This window comes from Scyliorhinus canicula, chromosome 3, assembly GCF_902713615.1.
Source record: "Scyliorhinus canicula chromosome 3, sScyCan1.1, whole genome shotgun sequence".
Taxonomy (NCBI): domain Eukaryota; kingdom Metazoa; phylum Chordata; class Chondrichthyes; order Carcharhiniformes; family Scyliorhinidae; genus Scyliorhinus; species Scyliorhinus canicula.
In genome coordinates, this window is record NC_052148.1 from 160,523,454 (window position 1) to 160,550,948 (window position 27,495).

Here is a 27,495-nt window from a genome sequence, read left to right on the forward strand (position 1 = left end):
AATTTGCACTCAAAATTAAGATTCATTGTTTAAAATACCTGCTAACTCCTCAGACAGATCAAAACGAGTTCTTTATGAATTAGGTGGTTGACAAATTTCCAAGAATTTATGAAATTTTTTATTTGTATTTCATTTATCCGCCTTCGCGATTACTCATCTGAATTTTAATAAGGAAAAGCTGTGTTTGAGATGGTGTCTGATTGATGTTGACAGCATAAACAATCTCCTCAAAATAGCTCACAGCCAAAAAAAGCTTATATTTAACATTAGCAATAGTTATTTCATTATTTCAAATATATTCATTTTTATTTCCTTGCCATAATATTTCTGTATTGCAAGCAAGATTTGGGAACTATCGACTTATCAAGTTTAATGCAGCTTCCACATACATATTCCTGTGAAAACATGCAATAATACACATCAGTAAATTAAAGTTCACATTTCACAATGCATAATCAGCTGAATAATTCCACATTGCAATATACAGTTGATAATTCCACATCCAATTTATAATTGCCACAAACTCAGTGAAGAAACATATATTATTAGGATGCAATTAACATTAAAATACCAAAGGAGCCTCAGCACTGGAAACATTATTTCCATAGAATTTACAAGCAACCATGTGGTTGGCTCCATTTAACCAGATACTTAACCCCTGTCCTTTTCTCAAACAATTTCCACAATTGCTTTCATTTGAATTGTTTGTGCATTAAATGTTTTGGTTGTTCATAAACAGCACAAAATCAGGGTGTCGAGTCCAAATTGCTTCGTCACTCTGAAACATTAAACGGCCAAATGAAGGGCACAGGCTTAACATTCCGAAGGCTTTCGTTCTCAACCACATGTACACATCATAAAAGATGCACTGTTTCCATTTGTTTCAATTTTCTACTTGAAGATTAGGTTGTAAACAAATTCTTAGTAGAAGAATGAAAGCTTTGTGCTTTGTAAGTGACTTTCACCGAGTAAAAACAGAACAGCCTTCCTGGAACTACTCGTAATACAAGTCAGGACATCAGAGCTCTGCAAAATTAAACTTACTTAATTTTTAAAAATTGTTTCATGGGACATGGGCGTCACTGACAAGGCCAGCACTTGTTGCCCACACATAATTGCTCTTGAGCAGGTGGTGGTGAACCTCACTTTTGAACAGTTGCAGTCCACCTGGTGTAGGTACACCCACGGTGGGTGTGCCGTTTTATTCCTTTTTTACTTTCTACAGAGGTTTTGTGCAAGTGAGTAGCTGGCTAGAGTTGGTCTGGAATCACATGCAAGCCAGAATAGGTTATGATTCTTAACCAGGCATTTAGGGACCAATAACGATTTGTTTAAAGTAGACAAAGTTTGAGATACACGACAGTTACTAAGTGAATAAAGCCACAAAATTCCACAAGTTTGGAACAAATAAAAATAAACTTTAATATACAAGTTCAGTCAGATAAAACAATTTACAATATCCATCTTAAATCCTAACCTTCAGGATAAGTAAAAGGTACATGTGAATTTACAGGCAACTGTAGTCGATCAAACCACAACGCACAATGACAGATGCGACCAAAACAGATTCCACGGACTTCTCAACAACCCACCCAGATGTTAGTCACACTCAATCACCATCAACCATCTCACTGAAACTGCAACTCTCTCATGAGAATTTCCAATCTTCCTCATTGAAGATCCCACTTGGAATTCTCTCCAAACATCACTACAACCTCAATGACTGCCCACCTCGCAGGGTTTCAATCTCAGAAGCAGAACACCACTATACCACTTGCCCTAAAAGCCCTCAAACACAGTCCCATAACTTTTTTCTGCCTTCTCAAAACTCCAGGGCTTCGCTTGAGCTTTATTTGACTATCATGGCTTCTCCTAAACCCACTTCATTTAAAGTCTGCTGCCTACAGCCATTTCTTTCATCTGTTTTTTTCTTTTTCTTCTCAACTCAACTGGGACCTTTTTTAATTCATTCAAAGGATGCGGGCTTCGGTGGCTAAACTAGCATTTATTGCCCATTCCCAATTGCTCGAGAATATGGTGGTGACCTGCCTTCTTGAACCACTGCAATTCATGTAGTGTAGATACACCCATAGTGCTGTTAAGGAGGGAGTTGCAGCATTTTGACCCAGCAACAGTAAAGAAAGAGAGATATATTTTCAAGTCAGTTGGTGAATGGCTTGGAGGTGAACATCCGGGCTGAAGGGAGTGGGCAGTACGTAGTAATCAGCAGGACATTTCCTTGCGCAGAGATCAGCGCAGAGATGGACGAGAGATTGAGAGGCATGGCCAGGAAATTAGGGTGTCTTTTAAAGCTATGGTAGAGGAGGCTTTAGGCCCAATTAGGGAACAGCCTGGCAAGGTGGCTACGGCAGTAGGTAAACAGGCTGAGAAATTCAAAGATGTGGAAGAAGCCTCGTCTCAGCAAAAGGCCAACTCGCGTTGTTGGAAGTCAAAATGGTGCTCGGTGACAGAAATAAGGGCCAGGCGCATGAATCTGAGGCTGGTGGGTCTGCCAGAGGGAGTTGCAGGGTCGAGGTCAACCAAATACTTCTCTGTGAAGTTTTCTCGGTTGATGAGTGGAGATTAAATGTTTCCAGAGCAGGACAGGGTGATCGACCCTTGAGGCAGAAGTGGAGACCGAATGAGCCACCGCAGTTTCCAAAGGAACAGCTCCTGGAGTGGGCCAAGAAATGACAGAGCATTGATTGGGAAGGTAACATGGTAATAATTTGCCAGGATATTGGCACTGAGCTGGCGAGGCTATGGGCAGTCTTTAATCAGGTGAAGACGGTCCAATCAAGGAGTTTGGTTTGGGGTGGTGACCCAGCAAAGCTGAGAGTCACCTTTTACTCGAAGGAGTTTTATTTCGAAACTCCGGAGCAGGTGGAAATCTTCATCAGAGATCATGGACTGGCACGGTTTGAGGGATGCAGTGGGCTGGTTGGTGGTTGGGGTCTATAAGGTTGGGAAGGGAGGTGGATGGTGAAGGAGTTGATGTTGGCGGCAGGCTGTGTGCGGGGGAGAGAACTAATAGTGAACCGGAACTTTTCTTTGTTCCACCAGTTGGATGGGGCAGGTCGCCATCTTCAGTGGATCTGTGGCCTGCAAATCTTCGGTGAAGTTATGGGGTGGGATTCTCCATTTTGCCGGCGGCTGGGGGTTTCCCGATGGCGTGGGGCTGTCCCACAATGGGAAACCCCATTGACCGGCCTGCGTAACGGAGAATCCCGCTGGCGGATCGGTGCAGAAATGTGCGTGGCGCGGCGGGGCGGAGAATCCAGCCCCGGTATATTGCAGTGGTAATGGCTAACTCTAGATTGGGTGGTGAGATACCCCTGGCAAGGGTGGTCACCTGTAACGTACCAGCCTGGAGGACCCAGTTAAAAGAGTGTAGGTTTTTGCTCACTTAAAAGATTCTGGGGGCTGATGTGATGTTTCTCCAGGAGATCCACGTGTCCGAGCAGGACCAGGTGCGCCTTCGGAAGGCTTGGGTGAGCCAGGTTTTCCACTCAGTTCAACAGCAGAGCCCAAGGGGTGGCAATTCTCATTAATAAAAGGGTCCGGTTTTGTTTGAAGAGGCAATAATAGACACGGTATGTTATAGTAACATGGATAATAGAAGGGAAACAGGTGGTGGTGATGAATGTATACGCTGCCCCGAATTGGGCAAACACAATGTTCATGAAGCAGTTGTTGGCTGCATTACCAGATCAAGACACCCACCAACTTAATATGTTAAGTAACTTGTATTTTGGCTTAATTCTTCAAAATAATGAAAATCTGCCCATTATATTTTGGCAGTTCTCTGGTGTTTTCTCCTCTTAAGCAATCCTTTGGGATCAAGGATGACTTGCTTCCACTCCGGTTTGATGGGTTCGGGGGAGAAAGAGTTTTTGCTTTTCTCCTCCGTACATCATGTGTTCTAAGATTCACTACTTTGTGAGCCCGCCGCTGCTGGCAGTCATTTCTGACCATGCCCCACATTGGGTGGAACCTGGAGTTGGAAGTACGGCAGGGACATCGCAAAGGGTGGCGGTTAAATGCAGGGCTGCTCGCAGACCTGGGGTTCTGTGCAAGGATCGCAAGGGTGAGGTAATTTGGACATTCTGAATTCTCCCTCTGCGTACCCGACAGGTGCTGGAATGTGGCGACTAGAGGCTTTTCACAGTAACCTCACTGCAGTGTTAATGTTAGCCTACTTGTGACAATAAAGATTATTATCCAAGATTATATATTGAACAATGATAATGGGGAAGTCTCATCCTCAATTCTATGAGTGGCGATGAAGTTAGTAAACAGGGGAGAAATTATTAAGGCCCCTGCTAATGTGGAGGTGATGAAAGACTGGTGGACAATATCATAGAGGTAGATTGCAGATAAGTGAACAGTCCATGCCCATAATTATTAGCCGATAAGAAAAACTGCAAATGCAGTTCAATTTTATTTCCACAGATGGGGTGATATGACAGTTGAGCTAATGGGGCAGTTTACGAGTATGGAAAGAAGGCAAGTCGGCTCCTTGCATGTCAATTGAGGAAATGGGAGAGAGAGAGATTGTCCAGATTAGAGCACAGGATGGGGAGCTGGTTTCGGCTCAGAAGGTGATTCGGGCATTTAGAGCCTTCGACAAGCAGTTGTACAAGTCCGAACCATCTCAGGATGAGGGGTATGGTGGAAAATTTGGGGGAGTTGGAGTTTCCCAAGGTGGAGGAGGAGTTGCAGGAGGAACTAGATGCTCCGTTAGAGTTGGAGGAGGTCAAGGAGGCGCAGAAGTTGATGCAGTCAAGGAAGGCACTGGAGACCGAAGGGTTCCTGGTGGAAATTTATAAAATATTTGTAGATCAGCTGGGCCCTCTGTTGTTGGGATGGTCAAGAATTCCTTTGAGAGGTGCCTTGTCACAGTCACCAGCGCAGGCATAGATTTCTCTGCTCCTGAAGGACTAAGACCACACGGACTGCGGGCCATATCTTCCGATCTCCCTGTTAAACATGGATGCATAGCTTTTAGCTTAACTTGTTGGCATTAAGACTAGAGCCTTGTCTCCTGGAGGTGGTGGGAAAAGATCAAACAGGATTTGTGAGGGTGGGGGGGGGGGGGGGGGGGGGGGCACTGACAGCAAAAGGTAAATGGTTGTTGTACGTGGTTCTTACTCCTGGTGAGGGTGTGGTTACGGAGATCATGGTTTTGCTTGAAGCGGAAAAGGTAGAGTGGGACTACCTGCTCGCGATACTAGAGAAATTTAGGTTTGGACCGGGCATGGGTACGGCTGTTGTAAGCGGTCCCAATTGCCACTGTTTGCACTAACAAAGTGACTTCTGAACCCTTTCAGCTGTACCGGGTTACTAAGCAGGGGTGTCCAATGTCCCCCTTGTTATTTGCATTGGCAATAGAGGTACTAGCCATAGCCCTGAGGGCTTCGAAGGCTTGGGAAGAAATAGTTAGAGAAGGGGTGGAGCATAGGGCCTCGCTATAAGCCGACAATTTGCTATTATATGTAAGGAGTCCGGAGGAATTCTGTGAAACATCATGGGAACCGTGTAGCATTTTTGGGTCTTCTCTGGCTGTAAGCCAAATATAGGAAAGAGTGAGTATTTTGATGTTCGGGCACCGGGGCAGAGAGGGGTGCTCAAGGGGTTACCATTCCGGTTAGCAGGAAGTAGCCGTTGGTATCTGGGGGTCCAGATAGCAAACGACTGGGGGAAACTCCGGACGATGACCTGTACAAATCTGATGGGGAAGGTCAAGACGGATTTGCAAAGATGGCACAGTCTTCCACTATCCCTGCCGGGCAGAGTACAAATCGTTTAAGGTTAATATTTTGCAGAGATTTTTATTTCTATTCCAATGACTCCTTGTTTTTCTGCCCAAGACTGGCTTGTGACTGGGTTATTTGGGTGAGTAAGGGCCCCATGATCAGGAGGGTGGTGCTGCAGAAGGAGAGACAAGCAGGGGGTTTTGCCCAATATTACTATTGGGCAACTAATGCTGAAAAGATGCTGAGTGGTACGGGGACTCAGAGGAGCTGTAGGTCTGGGTGGAAGCAGAGTCTGTGAGGGGGGAAAGCCTGGGGCCTTGATAATGGCTCTGCTCCTGTTAGTGCCAAAGAAACACTCGACTAACCCAATGGTAGTAACCACATTAAAAATTTGGAGGCAGCTCCATCAACATTTCAATTGAAGGCTGTCTCAAGGCCATCTGCTCACCTGAATGAGAGGTTTAAGGAGTGGAAGGATGGGTTTTTATGACGATCAATGATAATTTCATGGTACCATTACTTTTTTTAAATATAAATTTAGAGTGCCCAATTCATTTTTTTCCAATTAAGGGGCAATTTAGAGTGGCCAATCCACCTACTCTGCACATCTTTCGGTTGTGGGGGTGAAACCCACGCAAACACGGGGAGAATGTGCAAACTCCACACGGATAGTGACCCAGAGCCGGGATCGAACCTGGGACCTCGGCGCCGTGAGGCAGCAATGTTATCCACTGAGCCACCGTGCTGCCCTCATGGTACCATTACTGAGACTAGCTTTCAATTCCAGATGTTTTTCTTTTAATGACCAACTGAATTATCAATTCAGCCACATTTGCATTTTCCAAATCCCGGCTACTACTATCACAAGGACCTTATTAGTTTTAAATAGGTTCAAAAACTGGATGTCCTTAACAATCGCTACAGAGGTCAAACATACGGCTTGTGACCTAACAAAATGCACAAAAACTAATTTGGAAAGGCACTGAACTGGCTCGCACTGCTGCCTCATTGCGCCAGGGACCCGGGTTCTATTCCCACCTCTGTGTGGAGTTTGCACGTTCTCCCCGTGTCCACGTGGGTTTCCTCCGGGTGCTCCGGTTTCCTCCCACAGTCCAAACATGTGCAGGTTAGGTGGCTTGGACATGCTTAATTGCCCCTCGGGGTGCGGTTACAGGGGCTAGGTAGGGTGGTCTTTCAAAGGGTTGGTGCAGACTCAAGGGGCCGAATGGTCTGTTTCTGTACTGTAGGGATTCTATGATTCTGTGAAATCGCGAGACTCCATCAGGAATGTGCAGAGGCACAATCGGAGGGAGGATCAGAAGGAATGTACAAACCTCCAAATAGCCCAGCTACCCAACATTTCAAGCAACACCTGACCCGCATTGGCAAGATTAGCAGATAGCACAGTGGACTTATCAGCCATCTCAGAACCCATCAAACGGGAGTGTAATCAAGTCATCCTCGATCCCAAAGGATTGCTTAAGAGGAGAAAACACCAGAGAACTGCCAAAATAAAATGGGCAGATTTTCATTATTTAGAAGAATGAAGCCAATAAGTTGCTTAACATTTCAAGCATAGTGATAAATACTTGCTTTTTCACATAAAGTACTTTTCTACTGTTTACATATAGGTTCCACACCCCCATTTTCTTTGTATCTACTCCTGAAAGTTCAAGATCCTGTTCAGCTTCTGCCACAAACTCCACGTCTTAAACATACTTTTAATAAAATTGCTAAACAATCTTCCACAGTGTTGCTGTTCTCCAAACCTACCTCAGATGCACTGAAACCCACAATCTAATTGTTGACTTCTGCAATGTTTTCCTCATTGACATCCAAACTTCGATGTGTGTGGTTCACAAGAGGGAGATTGTCCCACCTCAGCAAATTAGCCTTCACCCTCTCCACCAAGCTAGTGAAATTAAACTTCCGAAGCACTACCCAATCCCGGGCCATCTGCACCCCCAGATATCTAAAATGAGATGCCACCAGATGAAATGGTAGCCCCTCTCCAGCCCACACTCCCACTGGGGAGATCATAAAGCACTCACTTTTCACAAAACTCAGTATGTACCCTGAAAATGTCCCCACCAAGGAACCCGACTCCGTGATCTACAGTCATTGGCATATAAGGCACTCTATGCTCCACCCCCCACTGCCCCTCACTATCCCCTTCCACAACTCTGACCACCTCAGCAGATTGGCCATGGGAGAGGGGATATGGGACATCCCTGCCTCGTACCCTGGTGCAATGCAAAATACCATGAGTTCATACTATGTGTGTGCATGCTCGCCATCGGCTCCTTATATAGCAGCTGCATCCATGCCACAAACTTTGGCCCAATCCCAAATTTCTCCACTCCACCCGATAAAACGCCTTCTCCGCAACCAATGCCACCATCACCTTCCTTCCCTCTGCTGGAGAAAGCGCCACATTCAACAGCCTCCTCACATTCAAGTACAACTGTCTCCCCTTTACGAAGCCAGTCTGGTCCTACCCAATCATCTTTAGAAGGTACCCCTCCTATCTTAACGCCAACACCTTTGCCAATATCTTGGCATCTATATTTAGCAGATATGGGCCTATATGCCCAAAACTCCACTGGATCCTTGTCCTTCTTTAGCAACAACTAGATGGAGGCCTGCCCCAGCATTTGCTGCAAGACGCCCCTGACCATCGCATCCTCAAACATAATGCTTAACGGACATCTATCTTAAGTCAAGCAGCAGAGAGAATGAGGAATTCAAAAGTTACAACAGAGAACACTCTGCTAGCTTTGGGCAGACTTTTCGGGGCCCGATAGATGGTGTGGGACTCAGTTCGACTGGTGGCCAATGAATTGGGCAAATGCCATCATTCTACCCAGTAACTGCTGATGATTGGATCCCGCCTGAGTGGGATAATTTCCAGAGACCTAAGGAAAGCAGAGTTGAGTCCAGGACACACAGGGAAAGGACCTGCTCCCTCTCTTCTCTTTCTCTCCAGAAGGCTATGAGTTGATATATTTCTGAAACTGCAGAGATCTGAATGAATCTACAGTGAAAACCTCAAACTGAAAGCCTGGATTGAAGCTAAGGTGCTAGAAACAATCTGAAACAAAAACTCTCATCTTTTTCCCTTTTACCTATTAGTTCCACCCTTCTGCATTTGTCTGTCGTGTGTATACATAAACGGAGAGAGAGAGAGAGAAAGAGAGAGAAGGCAAGTTAAAATCGAAGATTAGGAATTAGATAATAGTTAACCAGTTGTATTTGCTGCATATTTCATTATTTTTCTTGTTATAAATAAACAGTAATTGCGTTTACATTTCTAAATCTGATGACTGTAGTTATTGGGCAGCCAAGGGCCAAAACCTTTGGGTATTTTTCTAAGAATTATTTGTTAATTCAATTGTGTTGGAACTCTAGATCAAGTGGGGTTGGAACTGACCACACACTAGCCCAGGATATCGTAACAGGATCTGTTCCATCTATTCGACCTTGAAAACTGCAAATGAGCAAATCCATTACCGTTGACAGCCTTAAATCGAAAATATTTCACATGTCAGAAATGTTTAGTTTTCAAACTCCAACCAAGTACTCTTCCAAAAGAAAAAATTAAACTTAATTATTTCAAATTAATGGCTCAACTCCTGCATGGATTACAATCTCAAGTAATATCATGTGTCAATTCTTATTCAATACCATCTTTAAATAAACAATACATCGGTAATATTTAGCTTCACTCAGCACAATTTTCATTAATTGAATGTCACCGTTGAACATTAAAAGAACTCCACAATGTACCCATACATATAATTTATTTAAGGAAAAGATAATAAAGATGCAATCCAGACCAGGAAGTGAAGGACTACACAAAAACATCCCAGGTAGCACATTGAAAGTGCTCCCTGACCACAAAGTGATTAAGTGAATAACACAACTTACATTTGTCAATCTTTTCCTTGAGTAGGATTAATCAGATGGCAGGGTTTTCTCCCCTGCCACTTGAACAGTCGATGGGTAATGCATCGTCGCCGATCCAGGCTGTCCCGCAGCCATTTATTGCTCTACGGCTAATTGCCTGTGGTTATCTGCTCCCCACTGAATCAGACTGGCTGGCAGTCCCACCAATGTCAGGATTGGGCAGTGGCCACTGCTGGGAAAACAGGCACTCCCCAAAGAAGAGTTTATGGATGTTGGAGTTCAACATGTCCAGGGAATAGGCAGGGCCAGGCTGACATGTGCCAGTGGGGTGGGAGAAAGGTGGGGTGTGGGCTAATTTTGTAAGGTTGTGGGGGGAAGGCTAAAGGTGGGTATGACCTTGTAGTGGGTATGCCTCGGATGAGCACAAGGGAGCCTGAAAAGATGACCACCTCCCCCACCTTGGCCGACATTGTCCGCGCAGTAAAAGCTGTCAGGCTACCCACCTAGTATGTCTTCTCTCATTGCAGGTAATATAGCAGCGGGGGCAAGACAAGTACACAATGTAGCATTCACAATTCCTCAGATACTGAAGCAGTCAATGCCCAAATGCAGGAAGACCTGGACAATATCCAGGCATGGGCTGATGTGGCAAGTAACATTTGCACCACACAAGTGCCAGGCACTGACTATCTCCACCAACAAAAGAGGATCTAACCATCTCCCCATGACATTCAATGGCATTACCATTGTTGAATCCCCACCATCAACATCCTGGGGGCTACCAGAAACTGAACAAGCCATATAAATACCATGGCTACACAGCAGGCCAAATGGTAGGGATGCTGCAATGAGTAACTCAGCTCCTGACTCCCCAAAGCCTGTCCACCACCTACAAGGCGCAAGTCAGTAGTGTAATGGAATACTTGCCTAGATGAGTGCAGCTCCAACAGCACTCGTGGAGCTTGACAACATCCAGGACAAAGCAGCCCATTTTATTTCCAATCCTTCCATCACCAACGAACAGTGGCAGCAGTGTGTACCATCTACAGGATCCACTGCAGGAAGTCACCAAGGTTCCTTTGGCAGCACCATTGACCACCACCATCTAAGAGGACAAGGTCAGCAGCAGATAAATGGGAACTCCTCCACCTCAAGGTTCCCCTTCAAGTCACTCACCATCCTGACTTGGAAATATATCACCGTTCCTTCACTGTCATTGGGTCAAGATCCTGGAATCCTGGAACTCTCTCCCCAACAGCATTGTGGATGTACCTACACCTCAGGGACTGTAGCCGTTGAAGAAAACAGCTAACCACCACCTTCTGATAGGCAACTAGGAATGGGACAATAAATGCTAGCCAAACCAGCAATGCCCACATCCCATACAAATGAACTTTTAAAAAGTGTCCATCAATTGACCACCAAAGGGCCTCAATGGGCCCAAGAGAGTGTGTGGGCCACGACACCTCCACCACTCCAGGTGAAATAGGAGACAGGTTGGGATGGGCATTTTATGAGCCACCCAGTCTTCAAACCTACAGGCAGGGAACCGTGAAATGTCAATCCCCTTATTTTTTTTTTTTTTTTTTTATACAGGCCCCATTCCCACAGTGACCAAAAATAAATATGGGATTTCATGGACTGCTTAATCCCCTGGGTCAATTTTAACCTTCCAATCTCTTTTTAGCCAGTTATTATGCTGGAGGTTGTTTTCCCTGTGGGAAAGTCTAGGACCAGAGGGCATAATCCGAGTAAGGGGTTGCTTACTTAAGACAGAGATGAGGAGGAACGTCTTCTCTCAGAAGGTAGTGAATCTGTGAAATTATCTACCACAGAGCCATAGGGGCTGGGTCTTTAAGTGTGTTCAAGGCTGAAATAGACAGATTTTTAATCAGTAAGGGGATCAAGGGTTATGGGAATAAGGCGGGGAAGTGGAGTTGAGGATTATATCAGATCAGCCATGATCTAATTGAATGACGGAGCAGGCTCAATGAGCCGAATGGCTTACTTCTGCTCCTACTTCTCACCCAATTCCTTTTATAAAAGTTAGTCAACACATAACTAACTGTTTTGTATGGGAATCTATCCCACAGATTTATAGTTCTGCCAAAATTGAATCATGATCTGTAGAATCAAATAACTTGCCAATCTAACCAAAATATTGGGAAGCAAATGCATATTAAAGTCCTACATTTCATCAGCTGAAAATATTGTTCAATGAAAACAAAATGTCATTCTATGAGCCCCACAAAAACAAAACTAAAGCCCCTTCTCTGAACAATCACCAAAATTCATTTGATTTGCCAAATCTACACATAAAATGGACTCCAATTCTATTCTGCATTTGTTTCTTGCATTAATGTACATTTATTGACATTAATCTTTAATGGCAAATTGCATAATCTATTTTAGTAGTTTTCTCCGCCCTGTTGATCACTGCTAATCACTCTTACACCATGTACCATCTGTCCATACAGCTTTGTACCATCAGCAAGTTTTAGATAGCTGGTATTCCACTTGTATTGCAAATACTGTCAACAATGACCTTATCAGTTGTTCAGAGACGGCATATAGTTACAGCATTTGACCATACAGACCAGAAAAATCCCAGATTTAACTCATCCTGTCTGCTGATTGAAGTCTGCGTAGTATGAGGACAGATAACTGGCTTCTGTGTCACAAACCAGGGAGTGACAAGAAAGAAAAATCAGATTTCCTGATTACTTCCAGAAACCCAAAACACTGGAAAGTATGAGGTTCAAAAGAGATGGTCAAACAAACACCTTGCAGGTTTGTGTAAATAATTGCCAGTCAGGTATAGTATTGGAATGTTGCCAGTCCATGGATAATTCTATTTTAAAAATCCACAAGTGCATTATAGGAATGGGAGGAAAATAAAAACTTGTGAATGTGGAAAGACTCGACTGAGAACAGAACACGAAAGGACTCTGTTTCCTATTCAGACAGAATTGTGTTAGGTTGACACTAGATTTCAGTTAGCTGGTTGTCTGTTAATTTCATGAACTGTTGAAAGGGCAAGAAAGAAGGGGCATTTTTGTTCAAAAACCCTCATTTTTGAGTAGAAAAATTATGTCGGCTATTACAATATTTCCAAATATATTCCAATTAAAGTGTGACCATTAGGTAGGGTCTGTCTCCTTCTTGGACAATCCAAAAGGAACATCCAGAAATAACATTCTTTAAAACAGGAGCGACAAGTCCAAGGGCTACTCTGCGAACTGAGGGAAGTCACACTCTTGGCAGGGAAGAGAAATGTCCTCGTCTGCATTAGGGTTTGCAAGGTTCAGGTGGTTCTTGGTGCCCCTCAACCTGGACATACATTACATCTCCTGGTGTTTGCAATGTAGCAGTTCCTGAATAAATGGGATTTTACCATGAAATTTACTCAGAGTGCCTAATATAGACAACACCATAACCGAGGGTCTCTAAAACACCACTGAAATGAACTTTAAAAAAGTATTGAGAAATATCGTGAGAATCATTTTTTTTTGTAAAGTGGGATTACTCTGAATAAAATGTAATGATACATGACTTATTGTCTTAAACTGCAATTAATGCTCTTTTGTCACAAAGTTTTTGGATTCATGCAATTGTTAAAGCATCAACATTGATTGTGGACCCCATGAAGTGTTATGCCATGAGCTCAGATATGGGCACGGAAACCTGATTATTACCACCTACTGCCCCCTCAGTTGATGAATCTGCACTCCTCCATGTTGAACAACACTTGGAGGAAGCACTGAAGGTGGCAATCGCACAGAAGGTACAATGTGCAGCAGCAAGAGTGGCTCAGTAGTATCACTACTGTCTGAGCCCTAAAATACATAGCTGCTAGACTGCGTCTTCGGGGGGTGGTGAGGGAACCAACAAGAAGGAAACACTTACTTGACCTCATCCTCACCAATCTACCTATCACAGATGCATCTGTCCATGACAATATTAGGAATGACCATTGCACAGTCCTTGTGGAGACAAAGCCCCATCACCACTTAAAGGATACCATGCATCGTGTCGTGTGACACTACCTAGGCTAAATGGAATAGATTTCGAACAGATCCACTAACGCAAAACCGGCTGTCCATGAGGCACTGTGGGCCATCAGCAACAGCAGAATTGTATTCAAGCACTATCTGTAATCTCAAGGCTTTGAATATCCCCCACTCTACCATTATCATCAAGCCAAAGTATCCACCCTCGTTCAATGAAGAGGACAGGAGGGCATAACAGGAGCAGCAATAGGCACATAATTAGGTGTCTGCCTTGTGATGCTCCAACAGAGGTCTACTTCCATGCCAACTTGCAAAAGCAGCAAGCCATAGACAGAGGTCTCTTCACAATGCCCCCAGCATCAAAGATGTCAGCCAATTCATTTCACTATGAGATGTATTTTTTTTTAATGTATTTACGGGACGTGGGCGTCGCTGGCTATCCCTAGTTGCCCTTCAGTGGTGATGAGTTGCCTTCTTGAAACAGCTGAATCCACTGGATACTGCAAAGGCTGTGGGTCATGATAACATTTCAGCTTGTGCTCCAGAACTAACTGTGCCTCTAGCCAAGCTGTTCCAGTACAACTACAACGATGGCATCTACCCGGCAATGTGTAAAATTGTCCGGGTGTGCCCTGTCCACAAAAAGCAGGAAAAATCTAACCCGGCCAATTGCTGCCCCAGTCTACTCTCAGTCATCAGCAAAGTGATGAAAAGTGTCGTCAAAAGTGCTATCAAGTGGCACTTACTTAGCAATAATCTGCTCACTGATGCTCTGGATACTCTGCTCCTGACCTCATTCCAGCCTCTGTCCAAACACTGACAAAACAGCTGACTAAAGACGTGAAGTGAGAGTGCCTGCCCTTGATATCAAGGCTGCATTTGACCAAATGTGGCATCAAGGGCCCAGGCAAAACTGCAAATAAATGGTAATCGGGGGAAAACTCTCCCCTGGTTAGAGTCATAGCTAGCACAAAGGAAGGTAGTTTTGGTTGCTGGAAGTCAATCATGTCAGCTCTGGAACATTGCTGCAGGAGTTCTTCAGCTCTTCCATCAATTACCTTCCATCCATCGCTGGTGATTGCACAATGTTCAGCACTAGTCACAACTCCTCAGATACTGAAACAGTCTGTCCATATACAGCAAGACCTGGGCAATATTCAGGCTTAGGCTAAGTGGCAAGCAACATTCGTGTCATACAAGAAATAATAATCCATTGACTCTTTCTATACCTCCCGCTGACTTGGAAAAGCGGGCAGCATAATCAAAGACTCCTTCCACCCGGCTTACTCACTCTTCCAATATCTTCCATTGGGCAGGAGATACAAAAGTCTGAGAACACGCATGAACTCACTCAAAACAGCTTCTTCCCCGCTGTTACCAGACTCCTAAATGACCCTCTTACGGACTGACATGATTAATACTACACTCCTGAATGCTTTACACATTGTGTACCTTGTGTTGCCCTATTATGTATTTTCTTTTCACGTACTAAATGATCGGTTTGAGTTGCTCACAGAAAATATTTCACTGTATCTGGATACACGTGACAATAAACAAATCCAATAATATTTATTAGTGCTACAAGTAGGCTTATCCTAACATGAAGTGTCAGACAATGACCATTTCCAACAAGAGAGAATCGAACCATCTCCCCTTGACATTGGCATTACCATCGCCAAATCCCCCTCTAACAACGCCCTGGGGTTACCATTTACCGGAAACCTAACAGGATTAGCCATATAAATATTGTGCATTACAAGAGCAGGTCAGAGGCTATGAATCCTGCGACAAGTAACTCGCGTCCCGATTCCCCAAGTTTGTCCACCATTTACAACGCACAAGTCAGGGTGTAATGGAATACTTTCCACTTGGCTGGGTGACTGCAGCTCCAGTAAGACTGACGAAGCTTGACACCATCCATTACAAAGCAGCCCACGTGATTGGCATCCTATCCCATCACAATAAACATTTGCTCCAACACACAATGGCAACAGTGTGTACCATCTACAAGATTCACAGCAGCAACTCACCAAGGCTCCTTCAACAGCACCTTTCAAACATGTGACCTCGATCAACTAGAACGACAAAGGCAGCAGATGCATGCGAACAGCACTAATGGCAAGTCACACACCATCCTAACTTGGAACGATATAGTCATTCCTTCAGTTACTGGGTCAAAATCCTGGAACTCCCTCCCTAATAGAACGGTGAGTGTTCCCACAACACATGGACTGCAGCGGTTCAAGAAGGCAGCACTTTCTCAAGGGCAATTAAGACGGGCAACAAACCGTGGCTATCCAGCGATGACCACATCCCATGAACAAATATGAAACAACACATTTTTGCCACTCCTAACTTTCGACTAAATGATTCACAGGTACCCAATTTCTGCATTTTTTTTGTCTATTGTTGTTACATTAAATTACTGTATACTTAAAAAATTCCTATTATTGACCAGGAGTGGTTGAGGCGAATAGTTTGGGTGCACACAGGAACATAAGAACAGAGGAAGAAATAGAAACAGTAGACTATATGGCTGCTCGAGCCTGTTCCACTGCCATTCAATACAATCATGGCTGATCATCGACTTTAGCTCAATTTTCCTGTCCACTCCCCATATCCCTTTATTACTGAGACCCCAGAAATCTACATCAGATATTTAGCACAGAAACTGACCGTTGGGCTTAACCAGTCCATGCTGGTAATTTTACAAAATCATACAATTTACAGTGCAGGAGGCCATTCGCCCCATCGAGTTGGCACTAGCTCTTGGAAAGAACACTTTACTCAAGCCCACATCTCCATCCTATCCCCACCTAACCTTTTTGGACACTAAAGGCAATTTAGCATGGCCAATCCACCTAACCTGCATATCTTTAGACTGTGAGGGGAAACCGGAGCACCCGGAGGAAACCAAAGCAGACATGGGGAGAAAGTGAAAACTCCACACAGTCACCCAAGGCCAGAATTGAACCCGGGGCCCCGGAGCGGAGAGGCAGCAGTATATTCGTTTGGAAAGGGATTGGCCACAGGAAAGTTCTGCACTTCCTGGCTACCTCTCCAGCTCTGCCTGGTGGTCACCCATTCCCTCCTGCCTGTGGAGCTTTTGGAGTCTGCGGTGTGACCACCTCTCTATAAGTGCCATCCAAGACTCTCTCCGTCTCACTGATGCCCTACTTCGCTCCAACTGTGAAACACATGCTTCCAACAGCTGTAGCTGGAGACACTTCCTCCACACATGCTGGCGCCGGGCACTGGAAATGTTCCCAGCCTCCCACATGGAGCAAGAGGAGCAAACCAAGGATTTGGGTTCATCTGCCATGATATAGCATTTTAAATTAAAGCTTTGAAAGATGCTTGATAACTCATTGAAATAAGACACATTGCAAATACCTCCCTGACGTAAGACACACTGCAAAAATGTCACTGAAATAAGAAACACTGCAAATAACTCAAATCAAACATACTGCAGATTCTTCACTGAAATAAGATACACTGCAGGTAACTCACTGAAATAAGACACATTACAAATTACTGGGCAGTCAGTGGTGTAGTGTTATTGTCACTGGACTAGTAATCCAGAGACCCAGAGTACTCTTGGGGTCCCAAGTTCAATTCTGCCACTGCAGATGGTGAAATTTGCTTCAATCGACCCTTCTCCCATCTTTTCTCATTTAAATCTAGTCTTGCAACCAACTATTTCCTTCTCGTTATGCTTGTCTAGTTTTCCTTTAAATGCATCTATAGTATTTACCTCAACACTCCCCACGTGGTAGTGGATTACACATTCTTCCTACTTTTTGGGTGAAGAGGTTCCTCCTGAATTGCCTATTGGATTTCCAGGTGAATATCTTATATTGATAGCCTCTAATTATGCTCTTCCCCACAAGAGAAAACATTCTCTCTGCATCCACTCCATTAAATATATGCAAAGATGTAGCATTTACAATTTTTGGTGTAGAGAATTCCAAAGGTTCACAACAGATGTTCCTCCTCATGACGGTCCCAATCCCCTTATCCTGAGACTGCTCTTCCATGTTTAGATTTCCCCATCCAGAGGACTTCTCTATCCTGTCAAGATTCTTCAGAATCTTATATTATGTTTCAATGAGATTACTTCACATTCTTCGAAACGCCAGAGGAGTACAAAAGCCCAATTTATTCAGCATCTCCTCATCGGACAACCCTCTTATCCCAGGAAACAATCTAGTGAACCTTTGCAGCATTGCTTCTAATGCAAGCTTATTCATCCTTTAAGCCCTGTAGAACTGAAGCAATACTTATTTATTCTTGTACTCCAATCCTCTTGCCATAAAAGCTACATCATATGCCTTCCTCACTGTTTGCTGTACCTGTCGGCTAATTTTCTGTGTTCCTTGTAAGCATACACCCAAGCCCCTCCAAAGTTTTACAAATTCTCATCGTTTTAAAAAAAATTCTGCTTTACTATTCTCATTACTAATTGAATAACTCATACTTATACTGCATCTGCCATCTAGTCCATTCTCTTAACTGCTTTGTATCTCTTTGTATCCTTGAGTCCTGCTCACAATTTACACACCTACCTAGTTTTGTACCATCGACAAACCTAGATACGTTACTCTCCGCCTTACTGTTAACATAATTAATATAGATTGCAAATAGCAGAGGCCTCACTCAGCACTGTTCCTTCTTTTGGCACTCCACTCATTACAGCCTGCCAATTTGAAAAGGCCCCGTTTATCCCTACTCTTGCTCCATTAACCAATTCTCTATCCATGCTGATGTTTTGACCTCAACACCTACGCGCCCTTATTTTGTGGCATCTCACTGAATATCTTTTGAAAATACAAATATACTACATCTATCTATTCACCTTTATCTACTGTACTAGTTATATCATGAAGAAACTTTAATAAACTTATCAAATAATTTCCCTTTCATAAACCACATTGGCTCTGTCTGATCATAATGCATTAGAAAATCATTGCAAGTATTAACATTTTCCTGATGACTAATGTCAGGCTAATTAGCTTGTAGCTCCCGGTTTACTGCCTCCCTCCTTTCTTGAATAGTGGTGTGAACGTCCAATCCACTGGGACAGTTCCAGAAACATTCAGGAATTTTGGTCAATTATAACCACGCATCCATTATCGCTGCAGCTATCTCTTTTAAAATGCTAAGACAAAGGCCTGGAGATTTGATGGATTTCAGTCTCTTACATTCCTCCAATACTTTTTCTCTGCTAATATTAATGACCTTAAGTTCCTCACTCAAAGAACAAAGCAGCCCTTCAAGCCTGTTGTGGTCATGATGCTACCCTTGGCCAAAGAAATAGGCGAAAGTTCGTCGGGGTCTTCTATTTCTCATATTTATGTCTTCTACTGTGAAGGCAGATACACATTATTTGCTCAATGTCTCTGCCATTTCTAATGATAATTTCTCCAGTCTCTACCTCCAAGGGACCAGCATTTACTTTAGCTAATCTTCTCATTTAATACACCTGTAAAAGCTCTTGCAATCGTTTTTTATATTCCTGGGCAGTTTATTCTCATTTTCTATTTTTCACCTGCGTATCAACTTTTTGATAGCCCTTTATTGGATTCTGAAATAGTTCTGGATTCTGAAATAATTCCAATCATCAGGCTTACTACTGTCCTTGACAACATTATAAACCTCTTCTTTTAATCTAAGACTATTCTTAATTTCCTGACAAAGTCATGGATAGATATTGCTGAGTTTTGTTTTTCCAATGGAATGTATTTTGATTGAACATGTTGAATTGTTTCTTTAAATGTTTCCCACCATTTATTAACCACCTTTAGCCTATGTATCCAATTAATCTTAGCCAGCTCTCCCCTCATATCTATGTAATTGGTTTTGTGTAAATTTAAGATGGTTTGGGACTGGAGCACATCACTTTCAAACTTGGAATTCAATTGTGCTGTGATCATCTTTTCCCAGCGAATCCTTTACAATTAGATTACCAATTTAGCTCTGCCTCACTGCACAATACTAGATCTAAAATAGCTTCATCCCTAGTTAGTTGCACATGTGTTGTTCCAAGAAATTGTCATGAAAGCATTCTACAAACTCATCGTCTAGACCAGCTTTTGCCAATCTGAACAGTCCAGTCAATAAGAAGATTAAAGTACCACACAATTATTGTGTTGCCTTTGCTACAAGCTACAATTATTTCTTGTTCAACAGCATATTGCTTTTAGGATCCAAGAACCTACTCCCACCAGTGTTTTCTACCCTTTTTATTCCTACTTTCCACCAATACTGATTCTATTTCCTGATTTTCTGAGCCAAGATCCTTTTGAGGGGATGCTAGATAAGGACATATGGGAGCATGGGATGAATTAACATGGGAGGAGGCTCACGTGGAACATAAACACTTTGACTTGTTGGGCTGAATGGTCTCATTCCATGCTGCAAGATTTCATGTAATTCTACTTGTAATCATTAGGTTAATTTTTACCTCTTTGCTTACCCTGTGATCTGTTTGGTCTTGATATTTGTTCTTTGTACCAAAGAATAAAGACCTTTCCACGTTCATTAATTTATGTACATTCTTTTAGAACATTAATTTGCCCTATTTTTCTTTTAGTCATTAAGTCACATCTTTTAGTCATTAAGTCTTCAGCTGCTTCTGATAGCCTACGGTTGTCTTTCTGCACTTTTGTACATGTGCATCTTTTTTAGTTTTAAGATGTGAAAGAGGCTCTCGTGGAACATAAATGAATATCAGATCAAAATTAGTATGATTGCTAAAAAAACTGTTAAATCATTTGTTACAAGGATAAATGAATAACACGTAAAAATGTTATGTCTATTTCATTACTTGTACGAGTAATACTAACCTTTCAGTGGATCGTGTTCAGCTCTCATTATGTCAATAAGTGAGTTTTCAAGTGAATGCATGTTCAGAGAATCATAAAGACGAGTGCGATCCTATAAAGAGAAAAATACACTCAGTAATGTAAACTAATCCTACATTGTTTTGAATCCTGATTAACAATGCAAGATTACAATACAAAAGATACTTTTGTTACTATACTAACAAACATTTCATTAATAGTATGATTACTGCAGTCTAGTCATACAGTTACCGATTCAGTCTAAACTACAAGATATAGCCTTTTAATGTACATATATGATCTGGGAATTAAATTATTTAATTGACTTATATTTGGCCTTTATTAAAAAAAAGTGATTTCAATCTTTAAGACAAATACAGGATACATCATGGGTGCCAATGAAATACAAGGATAGGCTCAGCAAGCCAAAGTGTCAGGTCTCAAGTGTACGCAAATTTGATGAATTTAATCATTTTAATAGTCCAGTTAAATGCTGGGTATTAGCAATCCTAGCAAGACCTAATGCTTGGTAGTGAATGAGGAAAGTGGCCGACTGTGGCAGTTCTGATTGGGGGAACCACTGGTGCTACCATGGTTTCTGTCTACTGCAGAAAAAAAAACCAGAAGGTCCTGGACTTGGATGTCCCGAGAAAGGGACTCAACCTCAGGGCACAAACTGCCCCTCTCCATTGCAATGATTGGAGAGGTAGATTAGAGACCCAAACTTTACTGGCTCTGTTCCATATGATCATTCAGCAGGTGAGTCAGGAATGTATCCTCCCATCTCATTTGGATAACTGCCCCCAACCTGTGCCTACAAAAAACACAGGAAGTCCACTGCATCTAAGGGAATAATCTCCAAGGCAACAAGACAATGAAGACCTGGCATCATGGGTCTCTACACCTGTTTCTTCTGCTTAGCACCCAGAAAAGGAGCATTTGCCTAGGCACTGATCTTCAGGAAAATGGGCTCATAGTGTCCATCAGTACTAATGCACATGTATTAATTGAAATGTTAGCCATGAGTTATCCCGATATTTAATTTAGGTATTTACACTGCACACCACAATTAGTTATCACTTTCAGCTTTAGTTCAACAAAGATTTTACAGGATCCTAAAAAATATTTTCAGCAGAAATTTAACTCTGAAATGTTTCTTGGATAGTCCATCGACCGTTTCACTAGATGGAAATGTATTTGCACATAAACTCTTTCAAATACACAGTAAATGTGCTTATTTAACTATCTCACCAGTTATAACAATATAAAAAAGTGTTTTGAACAATGTGTAGCTATTCACATTGTAAATAACTTGAATCAGTTTTCCCAGATCACTGTTATTTAATATACAGAACTCTTGTCGCAGAGAGGTTTCCAAACAACGCACAAGGTCAAAATAAACGTGGGGAAAATAAGACTCGCTATATACAAACCATACTTACCTTTCAGCTGTTTTAAGCAAGAACCCTCGGCTGGATTCTACGATTCTGGGACTATGCCCCCACGCCAGCGTGGGAATGGTAGCGTTTTACGCCAGAAAAAACAGCCATCGATTCCCTGCTTTGCTGGGGGCTAGCAGGAAGGCAGTGCAGAGCACCCGGCTCTAGCTGCCGAAACGCCCCGTAGAATTGCCGGGTCCGTGGCCGCGCCTAGCAGCGGCCGCACCGTGCTACATGGCGGAGGTCGCTCGTGGACCCAGCTTCAAAATAATGCCACCCCCCTTTGGCCGGCTTGTGCGGCCCGGAGCACCCTCTCAGTGCCCCCAACCCCCAATAAAGTTCCTACGGATCGGCCCCCCCCTGACTGTGGCGGCGCTGGACTGAGTCCACAGCCGCCACGCCGAATTCACGAAGGAGAGACCACACGTGACCGACGCAGTCAGGAACTCGGCCGGTCTGGGGTGGAGCATCAGGGAGTGGGCCTCAGGCAATGTCCTGAGGCCGTCTATACATGGTGCGGCGTATGCCTTTGGAGGGGGCGGAGCATCGCAAAAGCGGCGCCCCCCTCCCCCGGATTTGGTCGTAAACTGTGATTCTCCGGCCGATTGCCGAATGCAATTTCGGTGTCGCCGACCATAAATTCCAGCCCCCTATTTCCAGCCAACATAGCATTGTAGTCAATGGAAAAGGTAATTTCAGGTTCAAAATGCTGACATAAAATGTGCAGATTTTATTTGCACAGATATAGGGCTAAAATAACTGGGGTCGGGGGGAGGGAAGTGAATTATAACATTAACATGTTCCTTTTAAATGCATTAATAATGTCATTACACAATGACCAGAACAATTCTTCCCCCACTGATCATAAACCTGAAAGAATTCTACCTATGAAATAAATTAGTTATAAATGAAGGTCAAGATTTCAGAAAATATTCTGTTCTGACCACTAAATTGCATTTTGAATACATTAAGTCAGCCAGTTGCTAGCAGAAAAAATATCAAAATGTTAAACTTCCGAGGATAAAAGTGGCAACATTTGCATATTGGAGGGGTGAATATTGGGGAAGTGAAAAACAGGGATGTACAAAGACCAGAATTAAGAGGAGTACAGTGATCTTGGGGGCACTCTTGGGTGGGAAGCTGGCAAAGAAGCCAATGTTGGTCAGTGGGCACAAAGATGATGGGTCACAGAATTTGACCTGAGTTAGGATGTGTTCCATTGGATTGGAAAATAGCAAATGTAATTTCTTTATTGGTAAAGAGAGGGACGATGGAAGCCATAATTAAAGAGGTTAAATAGCGGAGACAGTGGGCTAGTGGCATTGTCGCTGGACTGGTAATCCAGAGATCCAGGGCAACATCTGGGGACCCAGGTTCAAATCCCACCACTGCAGATGGTGAAATTTGAATTTTTTTTTAAAATCTGGAATTAAAAGCCTAATGATGACCATGAAACCATTGTCAATTGTCGTAAACATCCATCTGTTTCACTAATGTTAGAGAAGGAAATCTGCCGTCCTTACCTGATCTGACCTACATGTGACTCCCGATCCACAACAATGTGACTCTCAAATGCCCTCCGAAATGGAGGGAAGTTAGGGATGGACAATAAATGCAGGCCCAGCTAGCAACATCCCGTAAATGAATGTTTAAAAGCGAGCCACCATGACAATTACAAGTCATAATTTTTATTCTTGCAACTCATACTGTCTGCTGAATGAGAATTATATTGATAAGAGTCATAGGCCCATCGGGCCAGCGGGTCCATACCAGCCCAGTTTCTATCACTAAGCTCGTCCCACTTGCCTGCATTTGGTCCATATCCCTCTAAGAATTGCTTGGTAATCAGCATAATAAAGAAATGAATCTGTCAATATTCTCATCAAGTTGTTTTCAGCTTCAATATCTGAACTTCCGATACACTTAAGAACGGATGTCATTCAGTTAATACCATAAACTAACTCTGGAGAAGTGAGCCTGCAAATATTGGCAAGTTATGATAATTTTATGGCAACTGGTAGTTTACTGGGCATTCATGTGCTTACTAAGCGAAGGAACTAATCTGTTAAACCAGTTGCAAATTACATTTAATCCAACAGGTAAAGCAGGAGCAGGAACACTATATGGCAACTGCTTCTACTCACTATAAAATTGGATGTGCACTTACTGCCCCATCCTGTATATGGCAGGGAAGATCTCAGTAAGGATATCCCAAAGGATTTCTTCTTGGACTTTTGGCTACTGTACCGTTAAATCTTTAGCTATTATATTAGCAGCGTTATTCAACAAACCTTTTGAAAGGTCTGACTGCACTATGTGTATTTTGAATAAGGGGGCCTCGAAAACAAACACGTTGTTCTCGTGCCGATGAATGTTAGGAGATTACATAATCACATGCAGGAGCATTTATTGAAACAACTCTCCATAGCTATTTCATGGCATTAACTGAATAACATCTGCCCCAAGCATAAACAACTTTTTTTAAAATCACCATTGGAAGTTCATATTTAGCACCTGGAAACAACCTTCAACTGTGTCTTATCAGTGTAGTGGGGACAGAAATGTTAAATAATTCAAACCATACACACAAACAGCTGATGTATTCAACTCATTAAGCAGACAGGAAGGACAAGTCAAGGTGACCAGCAAAGAGAAAAACAATCCTGTTAGTGCTTTACAATGTTGGATGGAAGCACACAGCAGATTTCAATCAGGTTTATTTGATGCTTTGGTTTTCTAATCCGCAAGATGCTTCACAGCCAAACAACAAACCTGGACTTCTCTGCATAGTTTACTATCAAAAGCTCTATGTAATAAATTTCGATAAAGTTGGCATTAAAGGCATTAAAATGGAGAGAGATGGAATTGTTAAATCTATTTCTTCCATTATTTAAATATAGCAAACACAATATGGCAAATAATGTAATAAAATGCTATTCAAGACATCTGGAATTGAAGAAATATAACATTGTGCCCTGGTTTGGGCAAAATGTTTGTGATCTTTACTCAACCAAATTCATACCACAATAAATCGGCAATGAACTTCAAGTTGCAACAAGCAACAAGCTTAGTAGAATGCAATCTTCACTCCATCTGCTAAATAAATTACAGGTATAACAGCACTGTCTCCAACTCTACTTGCAGATTGAAACACATTTACCATTCAACATCTGTGGTGAATGATTTGGGACAAAAACAACTAAAATCTTTAGTGCCTTACATCATATTATACTCGGAGTTGGAATGCTTCCTGCCTGATTGAACAATGGAGAGCAATTGCAGCATTCCCAAATTGCAATTATCCCAAAATGATCAGGCACAAACCTTAGCTATATTTTGACACTGTGATGGAGGTTGGTCATCTGCAAGTGCTTACAACTGAGGTAGCACAAGGCAATTGCAGAAAATTTTGAAACCAAAGTAATGAAACACGAAACATTTCTTCAGACTTCAAAAATGGACTTCAGAAAATCCTATTTTTCCTCTTCCACATTGCACTGTGAATGGGATATTGTGAATGGGATATTGACAAACTTAAAGATAATAGAAGAGCAAGAATAGGCCCAGAACTCAAATTAAGATATAGATAATTTAAAAAGTTAATGTTAAAATGTATTAATACAAGACTTATTTTAACTGTTGTTGAATATGTTGAATAAATTAACAATAGCTATTATCTTGTAATCACAAAAACTCCCACTTGACTAAATTACAGCTTTTAAGGTTGAGTGAACAGTTGTGATGGTTCCTTAACTTTCCTGTATATTTTAAGTCAGTAGCTATGGCTGTTAGCTTTGTGTACTCTTATTAATACAATTAATTGGCATTGCATTGAGTTGTGTATGAAAATCCATTTACAAAAAAGAGTGAGAGTATATATCCATATATTTATCAAGGTGTGCGGTCTTACACATTACTCAACATAACGTATTTGGCCGTATGTGTTATAAAACTACCCCAAGCATGCTTTTTGAATGAAATTTTGGCTTAGAAAAGGATCCACTACACCAATAACATGCATCCTATAGCACCATTAAATTAGTAAAACATCCCAAGGTGCCTTAAACTAAAACTAGTCACCTGTTCACAAATAAACCCACTGCTCTTTTTCATCGGTGTGAGGAAGGATGATCATCTGTACTAATCACAGACATCTTAACTACAATACTCCAAACACAGCAATGTGGAAGTGCTCATAAGTAAACGTCTTAGGATTAGGAGTTGGAAGAGCAGTCCACTATTACTGTATATTCTTTAGAAACCTATATTTTATAAAATGATCTAGTGGATCAGCAACAGTTTGCATTACAACTGATTTTGATTCTGTGACATTCAATTTGAATGGATCACTCTAAACATTACGATTCCAGTCCAGAAGTTGCATTTGAACCATATCGGTGACACTGCCTTTAATAACATCAGGTTCGATATTCGTTTAATGGCTACAGTGTAGCAACACAATGGAAATGCTTAAGGAAACAAAAACTGATTTCTAACAGCACTCAAACCATTTTTGTAAATTAAACTCATTTTAAGGTACTCAAGTTTGGTTAATATTATCATCCCAACTATTAGCTGAAACTATCTATTGTTCATTTCTTCTGTTGAAAATTCTAATTTGTGATTTTAAATATGTTTATATATTTTGGTATAAGTTAGCATGTTACAACTACATAAGATATTCCCGAGGACTCGGGTTTGATCCCGGCCCCGGCTCATTGTCCATGTGGAGTTTGCACATTCTCCCAGTGTCTGCGTGGGCCTCACCCCCACAACCCAAACCTATGTGCAGGGTAGGCGGATTGGCCCTTAATTGGAAAAAAAGGAATTGGGTACTCTTGAATTTATTTCAAAAAGAGATATTCCACCAGTCATAATGCAATGATTAACAAAACCCAACTTACCAGCGAAGTGCCAGCTCACAGTGGGAACCTGTGCTAAATCACAAAGCCAAATGAAACAAGCCAACACATTTATGCTGTGCAACACTTTTCCTCCCTCGTTCCATGGGTCACTTTGAACAGGCAACTGAATTTAGAGAAATAACAAAAAACTAACCTAATGTTTTATTCCATTCAACTGAAGCATAACACTTTTCAAGTTGATCAACATCTTGAATAAGTACTCTCGGAAACTAAATTAAGTATTCAATGTGTAACAGATTGGTTTTATCAACATATAGAATAAAAGGTTCAAAGAACATATCCTCCATATGGTAAGTTATAGACAAAGATGGTCTATTTAGGTCATGGTAATTTGCCTTTCTTTTACCCCAGCTTTTAATTTCTCTTTTACCCATGTTTTAATTCAAAATTTTAAAAAACAAAACTCGAGCAGTCGATTATTTTAACCAACGGTGAGTATTCAAAGTGGCCCTATGCACCAAATGTTTTAGTTAGTGACGACAACAGACATCTATTACACTGTATTCCATAGCGAAGCCAAAATACTGTTGCACTTCAAGGCAAGTCATGAAAATTATTGCATAATTTTAGAAAAGTCTGGCATTTCTGAAGTTCTAGCTGACAAAGGACTCGGCAGC

The 27,495-nt window shown here is 42.2% G+C and overlaps 1 protein-coding gene across 2 annotated transcripts in view; it reads right to left on the minus strand.

The window, feature by feature from the left end:
* Positions 1 to 27,495, minus strand: part of cpeb2 (cytoplasmic polyadenylation element binding protein 2) — a 159,098-nt gene that overhangs the window by 94,630 nt on the left and 36,973 nt on the right. For both annotated transcript variants that reach the window (XM_038791615.1, XM_038791617.1), the window contains exon 3: positions 20,518 to 20,608. In XM_038791615.1, the coding sequence (XP_038647543.1) occupies positions 20,518 to 20,608 (91 nt within the window). The remainder of the gene's footprint in view (positions 1 to 20,517; positions 20,609 to 27,495) is intronic.